Source organism: Strongylocentrotus purpuratus, unplaced genomic scaffold (genome assembly GCF_000002235.5).
Source record: "Strongylocentrotus purpuratus isolate Spur 01 unplaced genomic scaffold, Spur_5.0 spur5_scaffold_10, whole genome shotgun sequence".
NCBI lineage: Eukaryota > Metazoa > Echinodermata > Echinoidea > Camarodonta > Strongylocentrotidae > Strongylocentrotus > Strongylocentrotus purpuratus.
The window spans coordinates 17,085,078-17,108,508 of NW_022145595.1; the positions used below are offsets into that span (position 1 = coordinate 17,085,078).

Here is a 23,431-nt window from a genome sequence, read left to right on the forward strand (position 1 = left end):
ATATCACCCGGGGCTCTTGAGGGGCCCGTGAGGGCGCCGTAGGGTACACGTACGGAACCCTTGAGCACCGCAAGGCGCCCGTAAATATTTTTTATTAAAATTGAAGAAAAATTCGTAAGGGGCCCGTCCGGGCACTGTCCGGAGCCCGCACGGGACCCGTAAGGTGCCTCACGGGCCCTTTACGGGTTTTCTACGGGCTTACGGTCAGTTAAAAACGCCGGGAGAATTGGGAGCAGCCAACTCAGCACCACGGGGCCCGTACGGCTTAGAAAACTGTCCCGGCGCCCGTAGGAACTTGTCGGCAGCCGGCCGGACACCGGCCGAAAATTCCCAAAATGTCTGTTTTTACTCGCCGTACGGGCCCCTTAGTGTATATGTGAAAGCCCCATAAGCATGGCTGAGATTTGTAAAAGTTGTTTTTACAAAAATGATTCGGGTGAATAATAATGCTTATTCAAACAAATATTCGCATCAATTTGAATCACAATCATTATTTGTCGCTTAATCCCTTTTAATGTCCATGTTTTCTTTTTCGTTTGCAAGGGGAGAAGAAGATATGTCACGTTAAAGACATCATAAAGATCAGTGTTGTATGCGTATATACAGGGGCGTACGCAGGGGGGGGGTTTTGGGGGTTCAAACCCCCCCTTTGGTATTTTTATGTGTGTAAACCCCCCTAAAAAAAACCAAACCCCCCCCCCTTTGGTTATTAAAAAAAAAAAAAAAAAAAAAAATTATACCCACGGTTAACCTAAAAAAGGTGACCTTACCCCCCCCCCCCCCCCAACGAAGAAAAATGTCAAATTTTGAAATTTCGAGACCAAAAAAAAAAAAAAGTGTCCGCTTGTGTAGTCCCATATACGGGGGAAGAGCCCCCGTGGACAAAAATTAATTTGAGCCCTGGTTAAAAAGCTTCAGTCAATAATGAGTTAAACGAACTCCGAAACTGTGAATAGTATCGTCAATATATATCCCTGACTAACTAAATTGATCATTAAATTGTCTTCCCTGTTGCCAATAGGAGTTCTACTTCTTTTTTTGTCACCTCAGTATAAATATGGCGACAGAGGATTTCTCGCCAGAGAACGTCGCTAGACTCCTCCTGACCTTGTAGGGTTGTCGTCAAAATATCGTCGACTGTCGTCGTTGCTGACTGTGGTGAATTTCATTGTTGCGAATTAGCATAACGATTGCAAACCAACTTTCTGTAACATTTTCAGAGAAACCAATGCTTCATCGGTCGTCTCCAGGCCTTGTCCACGTACCAAATGCGGTTGTAGTTCTGGGGGTGTTTCATAAAGACTAAGATTGACTTTAAGTTTGACTTAACTATGGTAGGCTGTTCATGCCACTGTTTGCTCTCACCATTTACTGGCACTGGTCTCTCAAGAGACGTACAAATCATGGTCACAAATCTACAGAATTTACATTTTTTGATAATTCATTACTGAAGAAAAAAATGTTATGAAAAGATCATAATTGAGAGACCAATGGTGAGAGCAACCAGTGGCATGAATGGCCTGCCATGGTAGAGTCCAACTTTAAGTCGATCTTAGTCTTTCTGAAAAACCCACTTGGTGAACAACTTAGTTGCAATAATTCTTAGAAATGTCAAGAGGCATTACATGACAGGAAACACGAGGACGACAATCCTCTTTCTATGTTTAATTTCATTCGGTTGTACATGCTTCAATGTTTAAGATATGGATAAATATTGAAATAAAAATATATATTTCGATGCATACTAACAACGTCTACTCATGCAAAGAAGTTATAATCTAGCCATAATGGTGGGCGGGCATTGTCACGCCAATATCACTATTAAAGACACCTGTGGAAATCTAGTGGTGACCCATATTTGCTGTACAAAAGAAAAGGGGTGTCATCATCCATTTACAATAGATACATGGTCTAACGAACTGTGTGAACAGTACAAACAGCAATATATTGTTGTTTTTTGCTCTGGCATACTCAACTATCATGTTTAGTGTTCAAAGAGGGTGTGTACTAGCAGTACCTGTTTAGAGCTCTCCTGTAGATTTGTGTAAACTTCATTAAAAGTAAAGGGATAACATGGCTAGTTCGAATACCCACATCGTTCTACCTGGAGGGAGGAAGCTGCCCCTTCTAGGATTTGGGACGTGGCAGGTAAGACACACCCCCTCAAAGGGACATTATATTCGTGAAGATGACTTTTTATACCGGTCCCCATATATGTTATTTAAAGAAATCTATTATATTTTTTAAAATGTTTGCTCATCACTATTATCATTTGTTTAAATATATTTAATTTCATTGCAAGTAAACAAGGTAACAACAGCTTTAAGTCGTCTTCAAGAGACTTGGTGTTGAGGGTCAATGCCTAATCAAGAGGGATTTTCGCAGTTTCGAACCCGATATCTCTCGGTTTACAGGGCCACTAGCTGCTCTATCACTGGGCCATCGCACCTCTTGTCGACGTGAGCTATATAGCTCTCTTCTCTGTGGTTCACTATTACGATAGTACCCCTCAGTAACTTAACATTTTTCTTGGGGGGGGGGGGGGGGGGGGGGAGTCCCTTTCCAGATCTCTGAATATCTCGATGGCATTTCACACTACTTTGTGGTTATTTATTTCAATAATATATTATAGTACTTAGAGACTTCGGTGGTAAGCACTTTTATAAGCACCGTTTGTATTATTATTATTATTATTATTATTTGTTCTATTCAAGCTAATTTTTTAAATCACTGTCTGTTATTGTTAAATAATATGTTCAAACTTTGTGTCGCAGTTACTTGAAATGATAATCTTCTTTGTTGGTCTGGAGTGCATTATAATAATAATAATAATAATATTTAATTTTTATATAGCGCTTAATACAAATGTCTCTAAGCGCTTTACAAATATACTATTACCCCGGTTCGAACGTTATTCCATTTGAATCGCATTATTATTATGATTATTATTATTATTATTATTATTTATTAGGCCAATCATAAAGCACAATACAAATACATTTTGACAGATCATGCAATACATAAACAATACAAGAGGAAAAGGGAGGGAGCAACGTGTGGGCCAGGGCTCACAAAAGTGAAATTCAACACTATTACCCGGAGGCATGTGACCCCTCACATGTTGCTCCCAAATCAACTTATATATATTATAAACATAACATTGACTTACATACAATATTGCACATTGTTTGAAAAAAAATACATCTTAACTCCCCCCCCCCCCCCCTCCTTCCAAAAATTAAAACAAAAATGACAAATGTATTACATCGCATATTCCTACAAAGATGGATATCACTTAGATGTACCAAGGACATTATAATCAGCATGATATAAGTTGTATTTTTTTTAACATAATCAATCCTACATATCAGTTGTGTTTTGCAGCGACCCCGTTTCTCAATTCACTTGTATGAACAATTAATTGAATGAATGAATGAAAGAATGAATTATTGAATGAATGAATGAATGAATTATTGATTAAATGAATGTAATGAATGATCGAATATATTGATTCATGAATAAAAGGACTAAAAAGTTATCATTACATACAAAATTGTATAAAACATTGCCCTATCCATTTTCAGTTGTTAAGAACATTTTTTTAGATATTATATATATATATATATATATATATATATATATATATATATATATATATATATATCTTGCTCGTCAACTAATTAATTTTGTGATGTGTAAAGTATTGGTTAGCAAGCTTTACTAATACACGACATTCAACATACTTTTTTTTTTACTAATTCAATTAGTTATCTCAATTTCTGCGTCTAAATTTTGTGTGTTAAAATTATTATAGTTACTTCACAGTTTTTGTAATCAAGATTTGCAATTCAAGTGTTATCGTCAACAGTTGTCTGTAAAGGAGACAAATCGGTCAGAAAGTTTATAATGCATTACAATTTAGGAGGCATTAACAACGGCCTATACAGTTTTGTCGAGAAAGCGTAACCACAAAATAATGAAAAACAGCCTTCCAAAATCATGCAGATAAATAGGCAGTCATCTGCATCCTGATCCCCTGGAGCGATTCTAGAGCGGGGCCGGGGGGGGGGGGGGGGGGGGTAGAGTCACCTTCAAGAGAATTCTTGAGACCTCCCCATGATTATTGATTATATATGAATCAATGCGAGGCACATGTAGAAAATGGATGCAGGAACCCCTAAGCCCACTCCCCAAAACAAAAAATCACAAGGACCCCCCACCAAAATCTCCCCAACGAAATTCTTCGTCTAGAAGCGCGCCTACTTGATGCACTATTCAAACGGACAACATCGACACCAGACGAACAAAAGATCGAGACAAATATTTACATGACCTTTAAGGATACGAATCGGTAGGTTTGGAGTCGTTCCGGGTCCTGTTTCATAAAACTTGTCATCAATAGCTAATGCTTAAACCAATCAGATGCCGCGATTTTAGTAGCTCATAATAGTTATTGTAACCTGTTAATTGATTCAACAATGGCCTTGCAGTCAGCTTGGCGCTGTGGCTGAGGAATAATTATTCATATGATACAGGTCAATTATCAAGGACAAAATTCCATACAGATTTGTTTGTAGAGTGTGTCCACATATCTGTAAACTTTGTTAGACAAATAAACACGACAGCCGAATGACCTTTGTTTACAGATTCGTTCAGGGCTAATAAAAATAGACAATGCTATAATTTGTTTGATATATATCTTAGCCATCTAATATACAGATAATTTATAGGTGTGTATTTTTTTACAAATAGTATTCTGCAAATTTAGTTATACAAATATTATTGAGATATGTCATTTAAAACTCAATACATACTTAAATCTCGCCTTTCTGCAAAATTAATCTGGAAATTATCGTTCTGCAATTTTGTATCATTTTTAGATCGCAATGAGATACATATGGTGGCCCTGAAGGGACATCGCGAATAGACTAAATCGTGAAAAATATGCGATAAAATTCACGATATCGTCAATTTTATCGCATATTTTTCACGAAGAAATTCACGAAATTGACGATATCGTGAACTTTATCGTGAACTTTTCACGATGAAATTGACGATATCGTGAATTTTATCGTGAAAAGTTCACGATATAAAGTTCACGATATCGTCAATTTTATCGTGTACTCTATCGTGTACTCTATCGTGTACTCTATCGTGTACTCTCCTGACGGGCGCTTCGTAAACAAAACCAGCCCTAGCTGGGGGAGACAGAGAGAAGGAAAAAAGGGAAAGGGAAAGAGAAGATAAAAGGAAAGAAAGAATAATAAGAAGAAAAGAGGGAAACGGGGGGGGGGGGCGAAGGGCTCTTGCCTCCTCCTCACTCCCCCCCCCCCCCGCCAAAAAATAAATAAGGAGAGAGAGAAGGGAAAGGGAAAGGGAAAGAAAATATAAAAGGAAAGAAAGAAGAGGAAGAAGGAAAGATGGAAACGGGGGAAGGGCGAAAGGCTCTTACCTCCCCCCCTCCGCCAAAAAATAAATAAGAGAGAGAGAGAGAGAGAGAGAGAGAAGGGAAAGGGAAAGAAAGAAGAGGAATAAGAGGGAAACAGGGGAAGGGCGAAGGGCTCTTGCCTCCTCTCCCCCCCCCCCGCCAAAAATAAATAAGAGAGAGAAGGGAAAGGGAAAGAAAATATAAAAGGAAAGAAAGAAGAGGAATGAGAAGGAAAGAGGGAAACGGCGGAAGGGCGAAGGGCTCTTGCCTCCTCCCTCCCCACCCCCCGCCAAAAAAAAAAAATAAGAGATAGAGAGAGAAGGGAAAGGGAAAGGGAAAGAGAAGATAAAAGGAAAGAAAGAAGAGGAAGAAGAAGAAGAAAAGAGGGAAACGGGGGCGAAGGGCTCTTGCATCCCCCCGCCCAAAAAATAAATAAGAGAGAGAGAGAGAGAAGCGAAAGGGAAAGAGAATAAAAAAGGAAAGGAAGAAGAATAAGAAGAAAAGAGGGGCTCTTGCCTCCTCCCCCCCCCCTCCCGCGCCAACAAATAAATAGGAGAGAGAGAGAGAGATAGAGAGAGAAGGGAAAGGGAAAGGGAAAGAAAATATAAAAGGAAAGAAAGAAGAAGAAGACGGAAAGAGGGAAACGGGGAAGGGCGAAAGGCTCTTACCTCCCCCTCCCCCCTCCCGCCATAAAGGGAAAGAGAAGGGAGAGGGAAAGAAAATATAAAAGGAAAGAAAGAAGAGGAAAAAGAATAAGAAAAGAGGGAAACAGGGGCGAAGGGCTCTTGCCTCCGTTCTTTTCTTTCTTTTCCTTTCTTTCCTATTCTCCCTCTTTTTCGTTTTTCTCTTTCTTTCTTCTCTTTCCTTTTCCTTCTCTCTCTCTCTCTCTGATTTATTTTTTGGCGGGGGGTGGGGGAGGGGGGGGGGCAAGAGTCCTTCGCCCTTCCCCCGTTTTCCTCTTTTCTTCTTCTTCCTCTTCTTTCTTTCCTTTTATCTTCTCTTTCCCTTTCCCTTTCCCTTCTCTCTCTCTCTCTGATTTATTTTTTGGCGGGGAGGGGGGGGGGGGGGAGTGAGGAGGAGGCAAGAGCCCTTCGCCCCCCCCCCGTTTCCCTCTTTTCTTCTTATTATTCTTTCTTTCCTTTTATCTTCTCTTTCCCTTTCCCTTTTTTCCTTCTCTCTGTCTCCCCCAGCTAGGGCTGGTTTTGTTTACGAAGCGCCCGTCAGGAGAGTACACGATAGAGTACACGATAGAGTACACGATAGAGTACACGATAAAATTGACGATATCGTGAACTTTATATCGTGAACTTTTCACGATAAAATTCACGATATCGTCAATTTCATCGTGAAAAGTTCACGATAAAGTTCACGATATCGTCAATTTCGTGAATTTCTTCGTGAAAAATATGCGATAAAATTGACGATATCGTGAATTTTATCGCATATTTTTCACGATTTAGTCTATTCGCGATGTCCCTTCAGGGCCACCATAGATACATGCACTATGAATGTAATGATATTGACTTTAATCATGAGACAATCAGAAGCGTTGATTTCGATTCGTCAAAAAATACACGAATACTGATGAATGACTGTGACCAGAGGGTAGGGGCGGACTATTAACCAAGGGAACTTTGCGGAGTTTTATCCAAGGGCCGCCCAATATTTTAGCTCGAGTTTTGATCTATTGTGGAGTGAGGGTTAGTTTATAATGTATCTTCTATGTGAGTTTGGTGATCGCATCAATATTCCCAAACCGACAGAGACAAAGTCGTTTTCCTGTAAATTGACAGTACCCTGCATGTCCGAAGCTGCCACACGAGTCAAGCTGTAAAATAATTTCCCCCTCCCCTTCCTCAGGGTTCCTTTATTAAATGATATCGTTCACATAATGTATACAAGAAGAGATATAAAAAAGGACAATTTCAAAATGATATTCTTGGCATGATAAGAACATACATTTATAGATATCAGTTTAAAATTGCAGTCAGTTACAAATCAGTTACAAATTACAAGTTGTAAAATATTTGATGATGAATAGGAAAATATAAATTACTTGGATTATTCAATCGATATAATTGCTATCATTTGTAAAATTTCAATGATAGATAAAACCGGAAGAAGTGGGTCGCGTCATCGAAACGGCCATCGACTGTGGATATCGTCACATCGACGAAGCTTCCTTATACGGCAACGAGAAGGGCGTCGGTGACGGGATCAAAGCCAAGATCGACGACGGGACAATCAAAAGAGAGGATCTTTTCGTCACTTCAAAAGTAAGCAAATTGAGGGGCAAAATAAAGGCCCAGTGGTTATCAATTTCAAAGATGGAGCTTAGTTTAGTCCATGGTTCAACATTTATGCTGAAAATGCGTTTTTTTTTTTGTTTTTTTTTTTGTTTTTTTTTTGTTTTTTTTTTTAATATAATTTTTTTTAAATATTAAAAAAAAAATCATTTTAAAACCTGTATATCCGGATTTTTTATATCCGGGAATATTTCAATATAAATTAATCAAACAAACTTGTTTTGCATGATTATCAGATCTGATAATAATAACAATTATTTACATCTATATAAAGTTTATTTTACATATTGTTTCTATAAAGCGCTTTACATAATTAACTTACACGAATTAAATGGAGAAAAAAAACCATTGAGATTGTATATATTCATATCATGAACCTGTGTAAGCAATGCTTTCGAAATAAAAAGTAATAGTTTATGTATGTTTCGGCAAAGATACACGATTTCTTTATTCATGAAAAAATTAGTCTGCCTTTTTTTTTTTTTTTTTGAATGAGCATATACGACAACCGTGGCGCAAAGCAACTTACGGACAGTTATTTTCTGAGAACAGTTAGAATCATGGAAGAATTTGGAGATCAATTGAAAAAATAAAAAAGATTCGATAAGAAGGAAAGAGCATAAAGATCATTTATATAACTATTGTTCGCACGCAAGGAAAAATAATTTTCACAAAAATGATAAATATGGATGATATAAATGACGTTTAATTGAATCGAATTGGCTTGAATATATTCACTCAGTTTTACGGGGTACTACATTTTTAATTTAGGTGTTTTCCTCACTCTCTCTCAACCTTTGTCTTTCTGTCTCTGCCTATCTCTGTCTGTCTGTCTGCCTCTCTGTATCTCTGTATGTCTGTATGTCACTCTCTCTTTCTCTGTCTCTGTGCATGTCTCTCTTTCTCTGTCTGTCTGTCTGTCTCTATCTCTTTCTCCGCCTCTGTCTCTGTCTCTCTCTGTCTGTCTGTCTGTCTGTTCGTCACTCTCTCTCTCTCTCTCTCTTTATATATATATATATATATATATATATCTCGCTCTCTCTCTCTCTCTCTCTCACTGTCTCTCACCCTCTCTCTCTCTCTGTATCTATGTCTGTCTGTCGGTCACTCTCTCTCTCTCTCTCTCTCTCTCTCTCTCTCTCTCTCTCTCTCTCTCTCTCTCTCTCTAGTTATGGGTCACAGACAGTCATCCCAGCAGAGTGGAACCGAGCTGCCGTCAATCTCTGTCGGATCTTGGGCTTGCCTATCTCGATCTGTTCCTCATTCACTGCCCAACGTCAGCTGTGGTGCGTATTGTTTCTGAAAAAAACAAATACAAACCAGTCAAACCTGTCTATAGCGACCACCCAAGGGAAATACAAAAAGTGGTCTTTATAGACAGGTGGTCTTTGCAGACAGGTTCCTTTAGTACATGTATCAATGAGAAAGCATTTTCAAGGGAAACAAAAAATGTGGTCTTTGTAGACAGGTGGTCACTAAAGCAGGTTTGACTGTAACACTAAAAATAAATAGAGACATAAATGAAAAAGTAGATAGATGGATATATGGATAGATTTAGAGATATTTACATCGATAGATAATCAAATTAGTGAATGACTAAATGAATGATCAAATAGAAAGGTAAATAGAAACATAGAAAGATAGATAGAAAAAAGGAAAGAATGTAATAATATATAACGAACTAAATATATGAATGAATAAATAAAAGAAGACAACCATGGAAATGAATGACCCTTGGACCCGTAATCTTGAAGAAGAACAATTTAACGTGAGATTTTAATTTTAGCTTGATTGCCTACATACATGTATAATCAATAGCTCATTAAAAATGAAATCATGCTTTCTGTGTTGTTCTTACAAAATGGTTACTTCGGAATATTTTTCATTTGTTACTGGTACATAATATATTCAAACGTATCGTATCATATATTGTCACAAAAATATGATTGTTGAAATGGTTACAATTTGAGAATACTTTTTTCTTTTTAAACGGTTAGGGAAAGAATACCATAAACAACGAAAAGAAAATAGGCCATTTCAACATGATATCGGTCTATCATTCAAGATTATGGGAACCTTTTTTTTTTAAATTTCATTTTCGTTTTTTTTTCTTTGTAATTTCCTATTTATTTTGTCCCGATTCAGGGTGGCAAAGGACCATTTCCCATGGACGACAATGGTTTGTTCATCGGAGACGATACAATCGACTACGTTGATACTTGGAGGGTAAATAACCAATTATGAAGCATTGTTCACTATAACAGTTATACGTTCATATGAAATGTGAATATTATTTTTTTGGAACGCACCTGTAAATATATATATCCTTGAAATATGAAGATCAGGACTCAAATTAATTGTTTGTCCACGGGGGCTCTTCCCCCCCCCCCAAAAAAAAGAGCCCCCGTGAGCCTTCTCACGGGGGCTCTTTTATTACTGACGGCGGCTCTTTTTTATACAAATATCCATTGAATTGGTACCTATGATACTCCTCAATTATTTGCTATTTCATCAGTATCATTTCAATCAGCATTTTCCCTCTTACAAATTTACAAGCTACATAGCTGTTACTGGCCTGTGTATATAATATATACGCATACAACAGTGATCTTTATGATGTCTTTAACGTGACATATCTTCTTCTCCCCTTGCGAACGACAAAGAAAACAAGGTCATTAAAAGGGATTAAGCGACAAATAATGCGTCGCTGTTTTCACGAAGTGACGGTAGTGAAAAAAAATTGCATTTACTTTGCGTTACGATTTTCCTCACTACCGTCACTTCGTGAAAACAAGGACGAATGATTGTGATTCAAATTGATGCGAATATTTGTTTGAATAAGCACTGCTATTCACCCGAATCATTTTTGTAAAAACAACTTTTACAAATCTCAGCCATGCTTACTGAGTTGAGACGTTCCATTCAATTTAAAATACCCATTACATAATACACTTCTCCTAATCTCAAAGAATTGCATGGCTGAGATTTGTAAAAGTCGTTTTTACAAAGAAGATTCAGGTGAAAAGCATTGCTTATTCAAAAAAAATCCTTGCATCAATTTGAATCACGATGATTATTTGTCGCATGGTCCTTTTATTAAATAACCTTGTTTTCTGTTTTGTTTGCAGAGGGAGAAGAAGCTATGTCACGTTAAGAAATCATAAAGATCAGTTGTATTATGCGTATATACATATGATACCAGAACAAATGTTGATTATCAGAATGTCATTTTGGAATACCTCTATACAAATACCACATTGTCTTTAGCCCGTATCAGTATTAGTATGATCCAATATAAAGCTATTATTCTTTATTTAATTCAGTATAATGCTTTTCCTCAAAAATAGTTTTGCTATTTTTTTAGGGTTGAGACGCTAAGAAATGGTTTCAAATGTACATTACACGAACCCTGAACCATTGCAAAATGATGGTGGTTCTTTCTCTCTCTCTCTCTCTCTCTCTCTCTCTCTCTCTCTCTATTTTAATCATGCATTATCAACTACATATGAAGCAGCAACCAAAAACTTAGGGTTATCTGAGATAGGTGAAAGTAAGAGTTAAAAAGAAAGTCATGCTAAAACGGCGCTTCGCCCCCTGAAAAAAATAAAATAGATTAGTAGTCCTCCTCTCCAGCATCCCCCCCCCCCCCGCTTTAATATCACATTTTCACTTGGCAGCCCAAGGGGGCCGGGGGTGGGAGGAGGGGGTTAAACCCCCTAACCCGCCCCCCCCCCCCCCCGTAGATCTGCCCATGTTACCATATCATTCCACGACATTTTGGTCTTCCTCTTCTCCTCAAAAGGGACTTTTAGATTTGCGTGGATGTGGACGTGTTACGTCCTTTTAAGGCACTGGCAGTCACATGTGACGTCCTTTTAAGCACTGGCAGTGCCTTAAAAGGAGGTCACACGTTGCAGTCCACGTTCTCATCGTGCAAATCTAAAAGTCCCTAATATTGATTTACTGGTCGAGGTTCATTATTTGCTGACAACGAAAAACTTCTCCAGGCCATGACCATGTTTCTGCCCTTGCGCGATCGCCTCCAGCTCCAGCAGACATGGCGCGGCAGCGTGCACACGCACCGCTACTAACTGCGCAGTAGGCCTATAACCACTGCTGACGGCGGCACTACACTGCGAGCTGAACCGGTAATAATAGGCCTACTCATAAAACGAGAAATCTTGCACGCTAATCTTAGTTCCATTTCATTGGTTTAAGGTTTGAAAATTGAAACTCAATATTGTGTTAAAGTTATAACAGAAAAGATTATCTTTATTTTATAATTCCACCGGGGCGATTTTTAATCTTGCAATCGCCCCCGTGAGCAACCTGACGGGGGCGATTATGTAGCTCACGGGGGCGAATCGCCCACCGCCCCCGTGTATTTTGAGCGCTGGATATTGAATAATCATTGTCATCATCGTCATCATCATTATCATCACCATCATCATCATCATCACCATCATCATCATCACTAAAGTCATCATGTTTTTTTTAAACATTTTGTTTATAAACGCTATCATTACACCCCTGAAACTTTAAAAGCTACCACCACCATCTAGCACCAACCTTTTTAATACCAGCCTTATTGTGCTTAGTACTTTACATAATGATGATCTCCAATTCCACCCTCTCCCAATCTCCTTCCTCTCTCTCTCTCTCTCGCTCTCTCTCTCTCTCTCTCTCCCTCTCTCCCTCTCTCTCTCTCTCTCTCTCTCTCTCTCATCTCTCCCCCTCTCTCTCCTCTCTCTCTCTCTCTCTTTCTCTCTCTCTCTTTCTCTCTTAGATCATGGAATCTCTTGTCGACAAGGGGTTGGTTCGCGCCATCGGAGTTTCCAACTTCACCGTGGCTCAGATTCAGCGCGTGCTCGATCTCCCGCCCAAGTACCCGATCGCCAATGTCCAGGTAGGCCAAGAAAGATACCCTTTTTTTGCCTAGAATCAGCGTTTTTTTTTAAAAAATTTCCAGGCAAATTTTCATAGTGATAAACGCAAGCCTGTTTTCAAACGTCTTTAAAATGGGTATATTGAAACGCCGAAAAAGTGCGTTTTTAATGTAACATAATATAGTCACCCCATTTCATCCATAAAATTTGATTTAAAAAAATGTCAGCCCGCCTAACCATAGCTGTCGGGTTTAGCCCCAAGAGCCCCTTAAATAATCCTGGTCTGGTCTGGTCTGGTCGACTTCACCCCATCTAGCCCATGCACCAAACTTTGTCAATTGAAGTAATATGGCAGGACATTACATCACATAAAACGTGACCAAAAAACGGTGTGAGACAGCCCCATTAATATTGGGATTAATTCCCCCTTAAGCCCTACGAACCAGAAGGAAAGGCTATGGCTGTACATTATAACAACAGCATGTCTTACAAATTACATATTTGTACTTTGGGAAGAGGTGTAAGTACTCCTCTAAAAAAAAAAAAGACACCGGAGTTTCCTTAAAGGTAATACAGCCGTACAATGGTAGTTGTGACCATGAACATCTCAGAATATGTATTCCTGATATATAATTTCCAAACGGGAATAACTAATCGGTCGATTTTAGTCAAGAAACATTTTTTCATAGCTTGATTAATATCTTGACCTTGAGAGGGAGCTATACAACATAGAGAGTGTATTACTTACAATTTCATCAGTTTAGGCTCGATTTCAACCGCGACAACGATCAGTGCATATTGTAGGATCGCATATGATTCCAATTTGCTCAATTGAACCGAATTCATGACCCCGTACCAAAACTTTGTATTACCTATAAACCAAGCTTACGTGCCCCAAAAGGTCTAGACGTAAATAAAAGATTTCTTTTTTGTGTGGGCATTCTGACCTTCAAAACTCAAATAATTAATCTAGTTCGATTCACTTGGTATCGTTGTTGTTATTTTTGTCATAATTTTCATTACCATTATCAACATTATGATACTTTTTGTTAATATAATCAGGTCGAGTGTCACCCGTTCCTGGCACAGAATGAGCTGATTGAGTTCTGCAAGAAACAGGGAATCACTGTGACGGCCTACAGTCCACTAGGTTCCCCGGAGCGAGTATTGCAAAAAAGGTATTCGTTGCTAATATTGTATTTAAATATTAAAGAAAGATGATGTCGGACTCCTGATTATCGTGTATTTTTTCCAAATCGAGAGAGAGAGAAAGAGAGAGAGAGAGAGAGAGAGATAGAAAGAGAGGGGGAGGGAGAGTCACAGGGAGAGAGACAGAGTCGCACGGAGAGAGAGATATACACATATAGATAGTTCGTATGTTTAAACCAAGGACTTAACCAATAGAGAGAGAGAGAGAGAGAGAGAGAGGGGGGGGGGTGGCAGGGAGAGTCACATATTATAGAGATAGATAGAGAGAGATGGTTCATTATGTTTAAACCATGGTCCATGTTTAAAGGAAATTACTACTTTCGCTTTCTTTCTCTCTCTCATTTAATGTCTCCCCTCTTTTTCTTCCTTCCTTCCTCCCTCTCTTTTCTACGCTCCCTTCCTCGGTTTTCTTCTCCTTACCTCCCCCTTTTGTCTCACTTCCTCTCTGTCTAGCCTTCTCCAACTTTCTATCTCTCTTTTTCGGGTTATATTTCTATTGCTTCCATTATGAAAGTGCCATTTTCTTGATTTTTAATTCAAACCTTAAGTACTTGTCTACTTGTATCAATGCTTTCTCAGAGCTACCACCGACCCATTGTTAATGGAAGACCCCGTTGTCTGTGCCATCGCCAAGAAAAGGGGCGTGTCCCCCGCTCTGGTGTTAATCAGATACCAGCTTCAGAGGGGCGTGGCCGTCCTCCCAAAGAGCGTGAAGCCATCTAGAATCCAACAGAACTTCGAGGTAAGTCGTTCGCCGACATTCTAGATTTCTCAAAAATAAATGAATAATTTACTTGAATTGCTCCAGGGTTCGGTAAGCGGGGTTCCAACCCCAACGCCCCCCCCCCCCCAACAGAAAGTTGCCCTAAATTGTAATGTCTGAAAGAACATCGATATATATTTCTGTGACATAACCATAATTATTATAACCAAACCGGGCCTTTTCACTCTTATTTGGTATCTCTTGCATGAAACATGTGAGATTATTAGTGGATCTAACTAATGAATTATCTATGTGTTTTAAGCCTATTTCGACAACCTTCCCGTATATCCCTAAATTCTAAAATCTTAAGACCCTCATTTAATAGTGCAAAATTGTTTTCTTTGAAACACAACATCTTGTCACGATAGCTGCAATAGGCCTATACATTTTGTACATACAAATAAATTCCTTTTGTTAAAATATTTTAAAACATACGTATATATATATATATATATATATATATATATATATATATATATATATATTTCTTTTTCTCATTTCTTCCTCTTCTCCTTTCTTTCATTCTCTTACTCCACATTGTTTTGTTGAGCTAATAGTTTTCGACTTCGAATCCCATTCTAAAATACAGGCACTAAACTTCGAGTTGAGCAAGGAAGAATTTCAGACGCTTGTAAATCTGAACAAGAACTACAGACTGTTGAATTTCGCCCCGTAAGTTTCTTTAATTTGGTTAAAGTGCAATTTGGATTTAAACACAGGAGGAAGAGAAGATTCCTTTTGTCCTGAATCAATAGTTTTTTGTTGCCCAAAACATAATGACATTGGCCAATGGTTAGAATATACGAGGAGCCATGAATTTCCTCACCATTGTTATCGCAAAAATATAAACTGACCCAATTTAAGTTTTGTTTAAAGGTTTCAGTATGCCGTGAAATCTGGTGTAACTGTTCACAACCTTAGCATCGAGTTTGCTAATATGTTAGGTTGTGTTTATCTCGGGCTGTTTTGTTGTAGTTTTTGTTGTCTTTCATGTGTTTGTTTCCTTGTTTTGCTTGCCACAATCATGTAGATGCATACAAGAAAAGAAATAAATTCTTGCTATTTTCTTGGAATTGCAGGATGAAGAACATGAAGTACTACCCTTTCAACGATAACAACTAAAGTTTACCGAGGCATTACCTGACGAGATACTCATCCTACTTAAAGTGACTCGTTAACATTCTGAACAAAACTCTTGATTTAGCTCATGCCTGCAATGATAATTACAAACCTTTAGGTCAATCAGGTATCCCATGACTTTTACAAGCCGATCGCCTGTCTGATTATCAAGATAGTTATGATTGGAAATCGAAATCTCATTTTTCGTTTCCTAACTGTTTTCCTAACACTAAAGTCTATTGGGGTAAAATGAGTATGGTAAAACCGGTCACTCAAAGATTTTTAAAATACTTTTTTGAGGCACTTCATGATCATTTTGAAGCGCAATTTGGTTAGGGCTTCAATATTACACCATATCACAGACACTGATAACACGTAGGGCCATGCATCTCAGATTTGGCATTGTTAAATGCCCACTGCACTACTTGTAGCTACTTGCGCCCTCTATATAACAAACAATGCCTAATCGGTGACCATTGGTTCCCCATGATCCTCTTTTTCTTATGTTAACTGAGAGCTGATGGCAGATAAGCTTTAAATGATGCCTTGAATACCCCAGTCACACCGCAAAGTTCACTTAACGCCAATCTAAAACCGACCCATTTGGGGGGCATTCGATGTAATGTAATTTTCAATTCGGTCTATGGTTGGTCTGGGCCCTGTTACATAAAACTCGTTATCGATAACAAGTTTACAATAACTGTTATAAGCTACTGAAATAGTGGCACTTGATTGGTTGAGAGCAGATTCGTCATAGATATTTAACATTTGTTATCGATAACAAGTTTTATGAAACAGGGCTGTCTGTTTTATTGTTTTGACTTGGGTGTTACCACGAGAACGAAAGAGAAAGGAAGAAGAACTGAATGCGACTGAAATATCATCATGTATGTCATCTGCTGTTCTATACGCTGTGTTTGTTACTGTATGATTTACTGCTTAGAACTTCGATCTTGATGAGCTCTACCAATAGATAGATTTGATAAGGATGGGTATCTAAAAACTAGAATATATATATATTTTATTTGCCTGAAATTAGACTGAATAGTTTTCGAAGATTTGTTCAGAGAACAGACACTTTGATCTAGTCTATGACCCTTTTCTACTAAAATTTTAACCAAGTGTTGGGTTTAGGTGTTTCGAAAAATTGGGTTTAACGAGGGAAGTTTGTCTAACATCGAAATACATCTTCTAAAATATTACCTTAATTGTGTAAGCGTTATTAATGTCTTATTAATCACTGTTACCTGTAATTATTTTATCAATCCTGCTTTCTCTCAAGGAATAGAGGAATTTGTAAGAATGTGCCGCTGAAATCGTGATTGTTTTTTGAATTGTTTTTATAGACAGGAGAAATTTATATTTAATTTCATTTTTTTTCGTTTCATTTATTTCCATATTACTCATGTTACATACATATTTCAAAATAAAGCTCAAAATAGGTTTTTTTGGTAATAAAATAACAATCAATAATACATAATAAATAACATAGAGATAAGTGGTCAATATAGAGTACTGATTTAACTGAGAGAAATACGATGGGACCTATATGTAATAGATATATTTTTCATTTAAAGGAACATATAGAGGACGATGGTAGAGTGGGAAGGAAAAAACAAACCTGTAAGTTTTTGGTAAAAGTACAAAATTAATTGTTAAGTTTGTGTTTGTTTTGTATATTTTGTTGTAGCTTCATATTGATAAATGCTAACGAACACTAATGAATCTATTAGAAAATAAAATTGTTGAGCATTTGGGGAATAGTTCATGTGTTGACTCGTTTTTTTTCACGTACTCCACTTTTTGAAAATGTATTCCTGGACCCCGTCTTACAAAGAGTTGCGATTGATCCCAAATTAATCGCAAGTCCTCCAATCAATCGCAAGTTTGCATCTCCTATCTTTCATGTATATACTTGCGATTGTTTTTGCAATTAATATCAACTCTGTGTAATACGGGACCCTGTTTAGACTTTAAAAGGACTAAGGACAATAACATTTAGTGTCAAAAGAATTCGAATGAAAAAGCCATTTTCAAAAATCAAAAGGTAAACATGTCTCTCATTAATTGCTAAAACAGTTTTTTTGTGGTCCACAGTTTCTCCGTATATAATACCATCGGTGGATGTGGATAATTCAGGATTCTTTAAACGGAAGAAGGGGGGGGGGGGTGGCACAACTAAAAAGGGGTTCATCACAATGTAGATTCATTTGTATCTATTTTAAAAGATAATTCAATTTTCAAGTGTCTCTAGAGGTCTGCAATTGCTGCCGGGGCCAGGAGTACATTTTGGCACTCGGGGTAGGCTAGATTGGGTTTTGCCGCCGGTACATTTTTTCAAATTTAGTGCTAAATATCTATGGTGTACCTATATATCATGATTCACTTCTTCACATTGCTGTGATACACGTTAGAAGAAAACCAATAACTTACGATAAAAACCTACAAAAGTTTAATTGAATACTCTAAATAATAATCAACCGTGGAATATAATCATGTTTAGATTGGAATGGGGTTAGTACACTATTGCCAGCCGTTTTCTTTAAACATTTTCTGCTATTTACAATCCAAAATTAGTTTGGACGAAAAATCATTAAAACTGGAATTCCGAGGGAGCTGGAAGTAGGGCTATAGTACCATTAACGTCATCTTTTAGACATGTCGTCAACTGTTTCCGTCACGTGTTCATCGCCTGTTTCGCTTTCTCCCCTTTCTTCACCACCATCATCAACGTCCTCATCGATATCATCATCGTCATCGTTTGTATAGTTCATTCTCACTTTTGTCCTTAAACCATCCCAATCAGCGCGTTCGTATTTTCTTGTAACTAAATAGACGTAGAGAATGTCAAGAATCAAAATGGCGACTAGGACGCAGTAGAAATATTCCAATTTTGCCTCGTTGAGGTCGTCCGTGTACCATTCCTGCCCAGCTGTAGGAACAATAACAATGAAATAAAATGTTGACTTCCAATAAAAATAAGAAATAAAGCTGGAATATACTTCAGTCTTATTCTGTAACATTTGAATACGAAGTTTTGCAACACGATTGGGCACGAGATAATTATTATGTATCTTAACATTTTAAAGAGGAGAGATTAATTAATGAACTAGTGATGTGAGACTTGTTATCATGATTATATATATCGTTAACATTTTACAAACAAAAATTATAAATATGTTCGGAAAGAATGATATTTTTCCCTAATTGCTACAACACAAAGAGAGTATAGAGTGAACCTCTACTATGGACAATGCTCTTCCATGCAATAGCCACACAACACTATTAAGGGCGATAGTGGAATAGCAACATTTTTCCTGTTTGATTTATACCTGCACCGGAGATTCCGTTGACGACGGCGATGATGAGCTGAGCTAGGATGTAGCTACCAACACCGGACATGAGCAGGAAGAGACCGACCGTAAACCCCTTCATGTTATAGGGTGCCTCAACGTAGGATATTTCTACCCCTGCAAGTGTGAAGGTTTGGAAAAAGAACGATATATGTTATTGTCGGAAGGTTGTCAACTTCTACTGTCTTCCTCTTCTCCTTCTTCTTCATCTTCTTCTTCTTCTTCTCCTTCTTCTTCTTCTTCTTCTTCTTCTTCTTCTTCTCCTCCTTCTTCTTCTTCTTCTCCTTCTTTTCTTCTTCCCCTTCTCCTTCTCCTTCTTCTTCTTCTTCATCTCATCTCCTTCTTCTTCTTAATCTCATTCTCCTTCTTCTTCTTCGTCTTCTTCTTCTTCTTCTTCCTCTTCCTCTGCTCCTTCCTCTTCTTCTCCTTCTTTTCTTCTCCTCCTCCTCCTTCTTCTTCTTCTTCTTCTTCTTCTTCATCTCCTTCTCCTTCTTCTCCTTCTCCTTCTTCTCCTTCTTCTTCTTCTTCTTCTTCTTCTTCTTCTTCTTCCTCATCATCTTCCTCTTCTCCTTCTTCCTTTTCCTCTTCTTCTTCTCCCCCCCCCCTCCCTCTTATTTTCCCAAAATTCTACCGCTGCTGCTACTATTGAAAATACAACAAAAATATCAAATAATCCAATAATATCAGTATAAACCTGCTGTGAGTACGAGAGCTTCTCCGATCCCTGCACACGTGTACTGCGGTATCTGAGACGTGACACTCAAGGAGGAGGCGTTGTAAGTGACGTTATTCACCATGGTTACCATGATGCCATCCTCTCCCGCCATCATCTGCTTGCGTCCTGTCTCCACGATGGCGGCGAAGATGACGGAGAGGATTCCAAAGAGTATTCCAATACCTGTTAATAGGAGAAATGCGATGGAGAGACGATTAAAATATTCTTTTTTTAACGGGCCGTAAAAAGAGGGGGAGGTGGTATGTGAAAGTGATTTGAAGAGAAACGGTAAAGATAGCAACAAACTTTGATGATGTATAGATCGAGAGAAATTACTTAAATTAATTGCTGCAAAGAGACAGGAGAATATATGAGAGAGAGAGAGAGAGAGAGAGATAGAGATAGAGAGAGAGAGAGATAGAGAGAGAGAGAGAGATAGAGAGAGATAGTTAGAGAGAGAGAGAGAGGGAGAAAGAGAGGATTAAAAGAAAGTGACCACATCAGCACTGATAATATCTTGGCACAAATTTACAATTTTGTGAAAGAATCAGTTTCTCTTATATATATATATATATCAACAAAATTATATCAAATTGATATTATCTATTGAATTGCATATTTCAAGGATTACACAATTTTGAACAAAATAATGCCTTCATACCTATTCGAATGAAAGGAGAGACACACCGCCCCCAGCGGCTGGTACACGGGTAGAGGACACACAATACGACGACGTTTGTAACAACTGATATGATTGGTTGATAAAGTTTGTAAACGAACTCTGATATTGTGATGTCATCATCGAGTGCTGGATTCAACAAAAGTGTCTGCTGAGGGTAGGTAATATCAATCTGTAATTTTAAGAAATTAGGGAGAGAAGTTTAAAAATACACCATAACAAAAATTATGCGTTTTAAACAGATCGGATTAAAAAATATTTAAAAAATGATAGTAAAGTAACAAAATATCTTTCGTAAGGACGTGTAAGGCGAAGGAATTTCATGACTATTATGCAAACATGAGATAGAAGGATAGACCATGGCCCGACTTTTATTTCATAGACCATATTAAACTCAAGTCACCGACTCTTTATTTACCGGGCAATGGCGTATCCAGAAATTTGTTTACAAGGGGGAGGGGGGGGGGGGGGGGGGGGGTCATCCCCAAACCAGGGGACGGGGAAGAATGTCTGTATATATATTTGAGGAGACATAGTTTTTGCAGAACCACTGCAAGGATTGATTTATTTCTATTTGTGTTCAAATGGGAGGAGGAGGCCTGGAAGGGGAGGCATATTGCTCCGATTGTCTCATTTTTGCTCGCTGGAACATTGCCAGCACAAACCACTGACCTCTACCTCCTGGACGGATCATCGCCCATTCCCATTCACTATACGTTACGTACTAAAAGGCTGTATTGTCTGACCGTTCATGAATATTCATGTTTTTGCTTACCTCGGCAAAATGTTTGCTCTTACTAAATGGAAATATTACGATGGGGGGGGGGGGGGGGGGTTGGATGAAATGGAAATAATGAACCAAGCAGAAGTTATCTATGATAATTCATGCTTCTTATCATTCGTGTGCTTGACCTATAATCTTAAAATCGCTTGGCAAACTGAGTCCAAAGTTCGACTTGTTTCACATGTGTATTATAGGCAATGAAGAGCTTGCAACCTATTTTGATCAAATTACAATAATAATAATAGTAATCTTTTAGTCCACTCAAATTTTATTAAGCCGAAATGAAAATTCTTTTTGCCTAATTGATCGTGAGCCCAGGAGCCACTGAGCAGCGCCAGATCGACGTTGCTCTATCCCTTATTGTTGAGCGCCAAACAAGGTAGCAGCAACTTTCATCTTTTAACGTCTTTTGGTATGACGCGGCCGGGTATCGAACCCACGACCTCCCGGTTATGAGGCGGACGCTCTACTGACTGAGCCAACAATTCCGGTCGCCAATTCCGGTCGTGAACTTTCAAAAGTCAATGGGACATGAGGGTTCCAATGAAAGAGCTAGGGATAACGTAAGTCGGGGTGGATGTGCTTTTCGTTTAAACAAAAAATGAATTTTTAACGATTTTTTTTTTTTTTTTTTTTTTTTTTGGGGGGGGGGGTACAATTCCATAGGCTAACATGTATGGCTGCTGACTCTGACGATAGGGGGCGTTGTGAAATGAGACTAAACGGAGCTATATGTGGAGGGACGATTTACCCTAAGTTGGATACGCCCTTGGGGGTGTTTCATCATCTAAAATTGATTTTGCTATAAATAAAAAAGGCTTGATGACCCTAAAACTTACGAAGTAGTTGACGATGACGAAGATGGTGACGGTGTGGAAGATGGGTATAGTCCTCAGAAGATGACTCGTTTCGTATACCTCCTCCTCCGAGAAGGTGCCGCCATGATGGATTGAGGCTCGGTCAATCCATTTCGGAACGTCGGGGGCTTCCTTTCTGCGACTCACCCCCTCCCAGATGATACGAAACTGGTTCCACAGGACATGCCCTGTAGACAATGACAGAGTCATTAGAAACCTAAATGGAAAGACCAACTGCTAATAAAGACCTCTTTTCTCATCTCCTTTGAATCATCTTTATAATTATACAGATTGCACTTTATTAATGTCTATTCTTCAATTTCATTTATTTTCCTTTATTTATGTCATCACAGTGGCTCGCTTCAGCTTAGACGGCTGTTTTTTCAGAGGGCCTTAAAGAGTGGAATGCCCAAACTCTTTCCCCAATCAAATGGCAAAATTGAAGAGAGAAAGGGGAGAGAGTGGGAGAGAGAGATAGAGAGAGAGAGAGAGAGAGAGAGAGAGAGAGAGAGAGTAATGGGAGAGGGGAAATAGGAACGTCAATATACAAAACTACAACCCCTCCCACACCCTTTGTTAATTTACCTTCTATCCATCGAGTGGGACCGGTGCCCCCTCCAAATGATGACGATGTCCCCTGAACCCTCTGCCTGTGTCTACATTATTACTACAGAGTTATTTTCGCTAAGTTGATCCATAGTTTGAAATCTATTTATTTTCAATTTCTATTCAATATTTTGATTAATGAACGAATTGCGATTAATGCAAACCATTCCAATCACAAGCTCACAACAAATTAACTTTTTTAAACATCGATTTCATAACAGTTGTAATAAATGACATCACACATTTAACTTGTTTATAAATAACTGAGCTACATTGCTTTACAAGTACATAGATTAATAATTGGCAAAAAAGGTTGCTTGCCATAACGTCGAAGGTTAACTAAATTTAAAGTGATTGATTTAGTGTAACATAGATTTTCTGATGCTACATGTATGTAGCTGTAGTTTATGGTTCATTACTAGAGTGTGGGCCTTGACAAATTATTTCGGTCTAGAAATCAATTTCGGTCTAGAATTCCCAATTTAAATACGGAGAGGCTATTAAGGCACAGCTATCCGAAGTTCAATAAAAAAAAATTGTTTATGGTCCTATAAAGCAGTTAGGATGGTGGAGATTCAAATTTGCATCCTAACCCGGTATAATAGCAAAGCCCCCCCCCCCCTTCCCAAGGGAGCAATAATCGAACTCTTACATCCTGTTCTCCTTAAAGGTGTACATTTGCACCTATTGAATTTCAATGGTGCATCTTTCTTAACCAGGTATCTC

At 38.3% G+C, this 23,431-nt stretch overlaps 2 protein-coding genes across 3 annotated transcripts in view; one reads left to right on the forward strand and one right to left on the reverse strand.

The window, feature by feature from the left end:
- Positions 1-1,932: 1,932 nt before the first annotated feature.
- Positions 1,933-15,857, forward strand: LOC589385 (aldo-keto reductase family 1 member B1). The gene is made up of 9 exons (XM_789027.5): positions 1,933-2,148; positions 7,537-7,704; positions 8,904-9,020; positions 9,880-9,960; positions 12,521-12,640; positions 13,683-13,798; positions 14,409-14,571; positions 15,182-15,264; positions 15,672-15,857. Exons 1-9 carry the CDS (start codon positions 2,074-2,076, stop codon positions 15,712-15,714), a joined length of 966 nt encoding a protein of 321 aa, XP_794120.4. The 5' UTR covers positions 1,933-2,073; the 3' UTR covers positions 15,715-15,857.
- Positions 15,858-17,171: 1,314 nt separating this feature from the next.
- The window catches only part of LOC763815 (solute carrier family 15 member 4), a 21,271-nt gene continuing 15,011 nt past the window's right edge, over positions 17,172-23,431 (reverse strand). For both annotated transcript variants that reach the window (XM_030979651.1, XM_030979650.1), the window contains exons 5-9: positions 22,082-22,287; positions 20,441-20,630; positions 19,759-19,962; positions 19,044-19,181; positions 17,172-18,643 (exon numbers count right to left, since the gene is read on the reverse strand). In XM_030979651.1, the coding sequence (XP_030835511.1) occupies positions 18,357-18,643; positions 19,044-19,181; positions 19,759-19,962; positions 20,441-20,630; positions 22,082-22,287 (1,025 nt within the window). In that variant the 3' untranslated portion in view covers positions 17,172-18,356. The remainder of the gene's footprint in view (positions 18,644-19,043; positions 19,182-19,758; positions 19,963-20,440; positions 20,631-22,081; positions 22,288-23,431) is intronic.

What these genes read in the sequence shown, in the direction of transcription:
- LOC589385 (XM_789027.5), top strand. Translation starts at nt 2,074, where the DNA reads ATGGCTAGTTCGAATACCCACATCGTTCTACCTGGAGGGAGGAAGCTG. An exon ending in GAGCGAGTATTGCAAAAAAG is followed by an intron (nt 13,799 to 14,408) that starts GTATTCGTTGCT and finishes ATGCTTTCTCAG; the next exon opens with AGCTACCACCGACCCATTGT. An exon ending in AGACTGTTGAATTTCGCCCC is followed by an intron (nt 15,265 to 15,671) that starts GTAAGTTTCTTT and finishes TTGGAATTGCAG; the next exon opens with GATGAAGAACATGAAGTACT.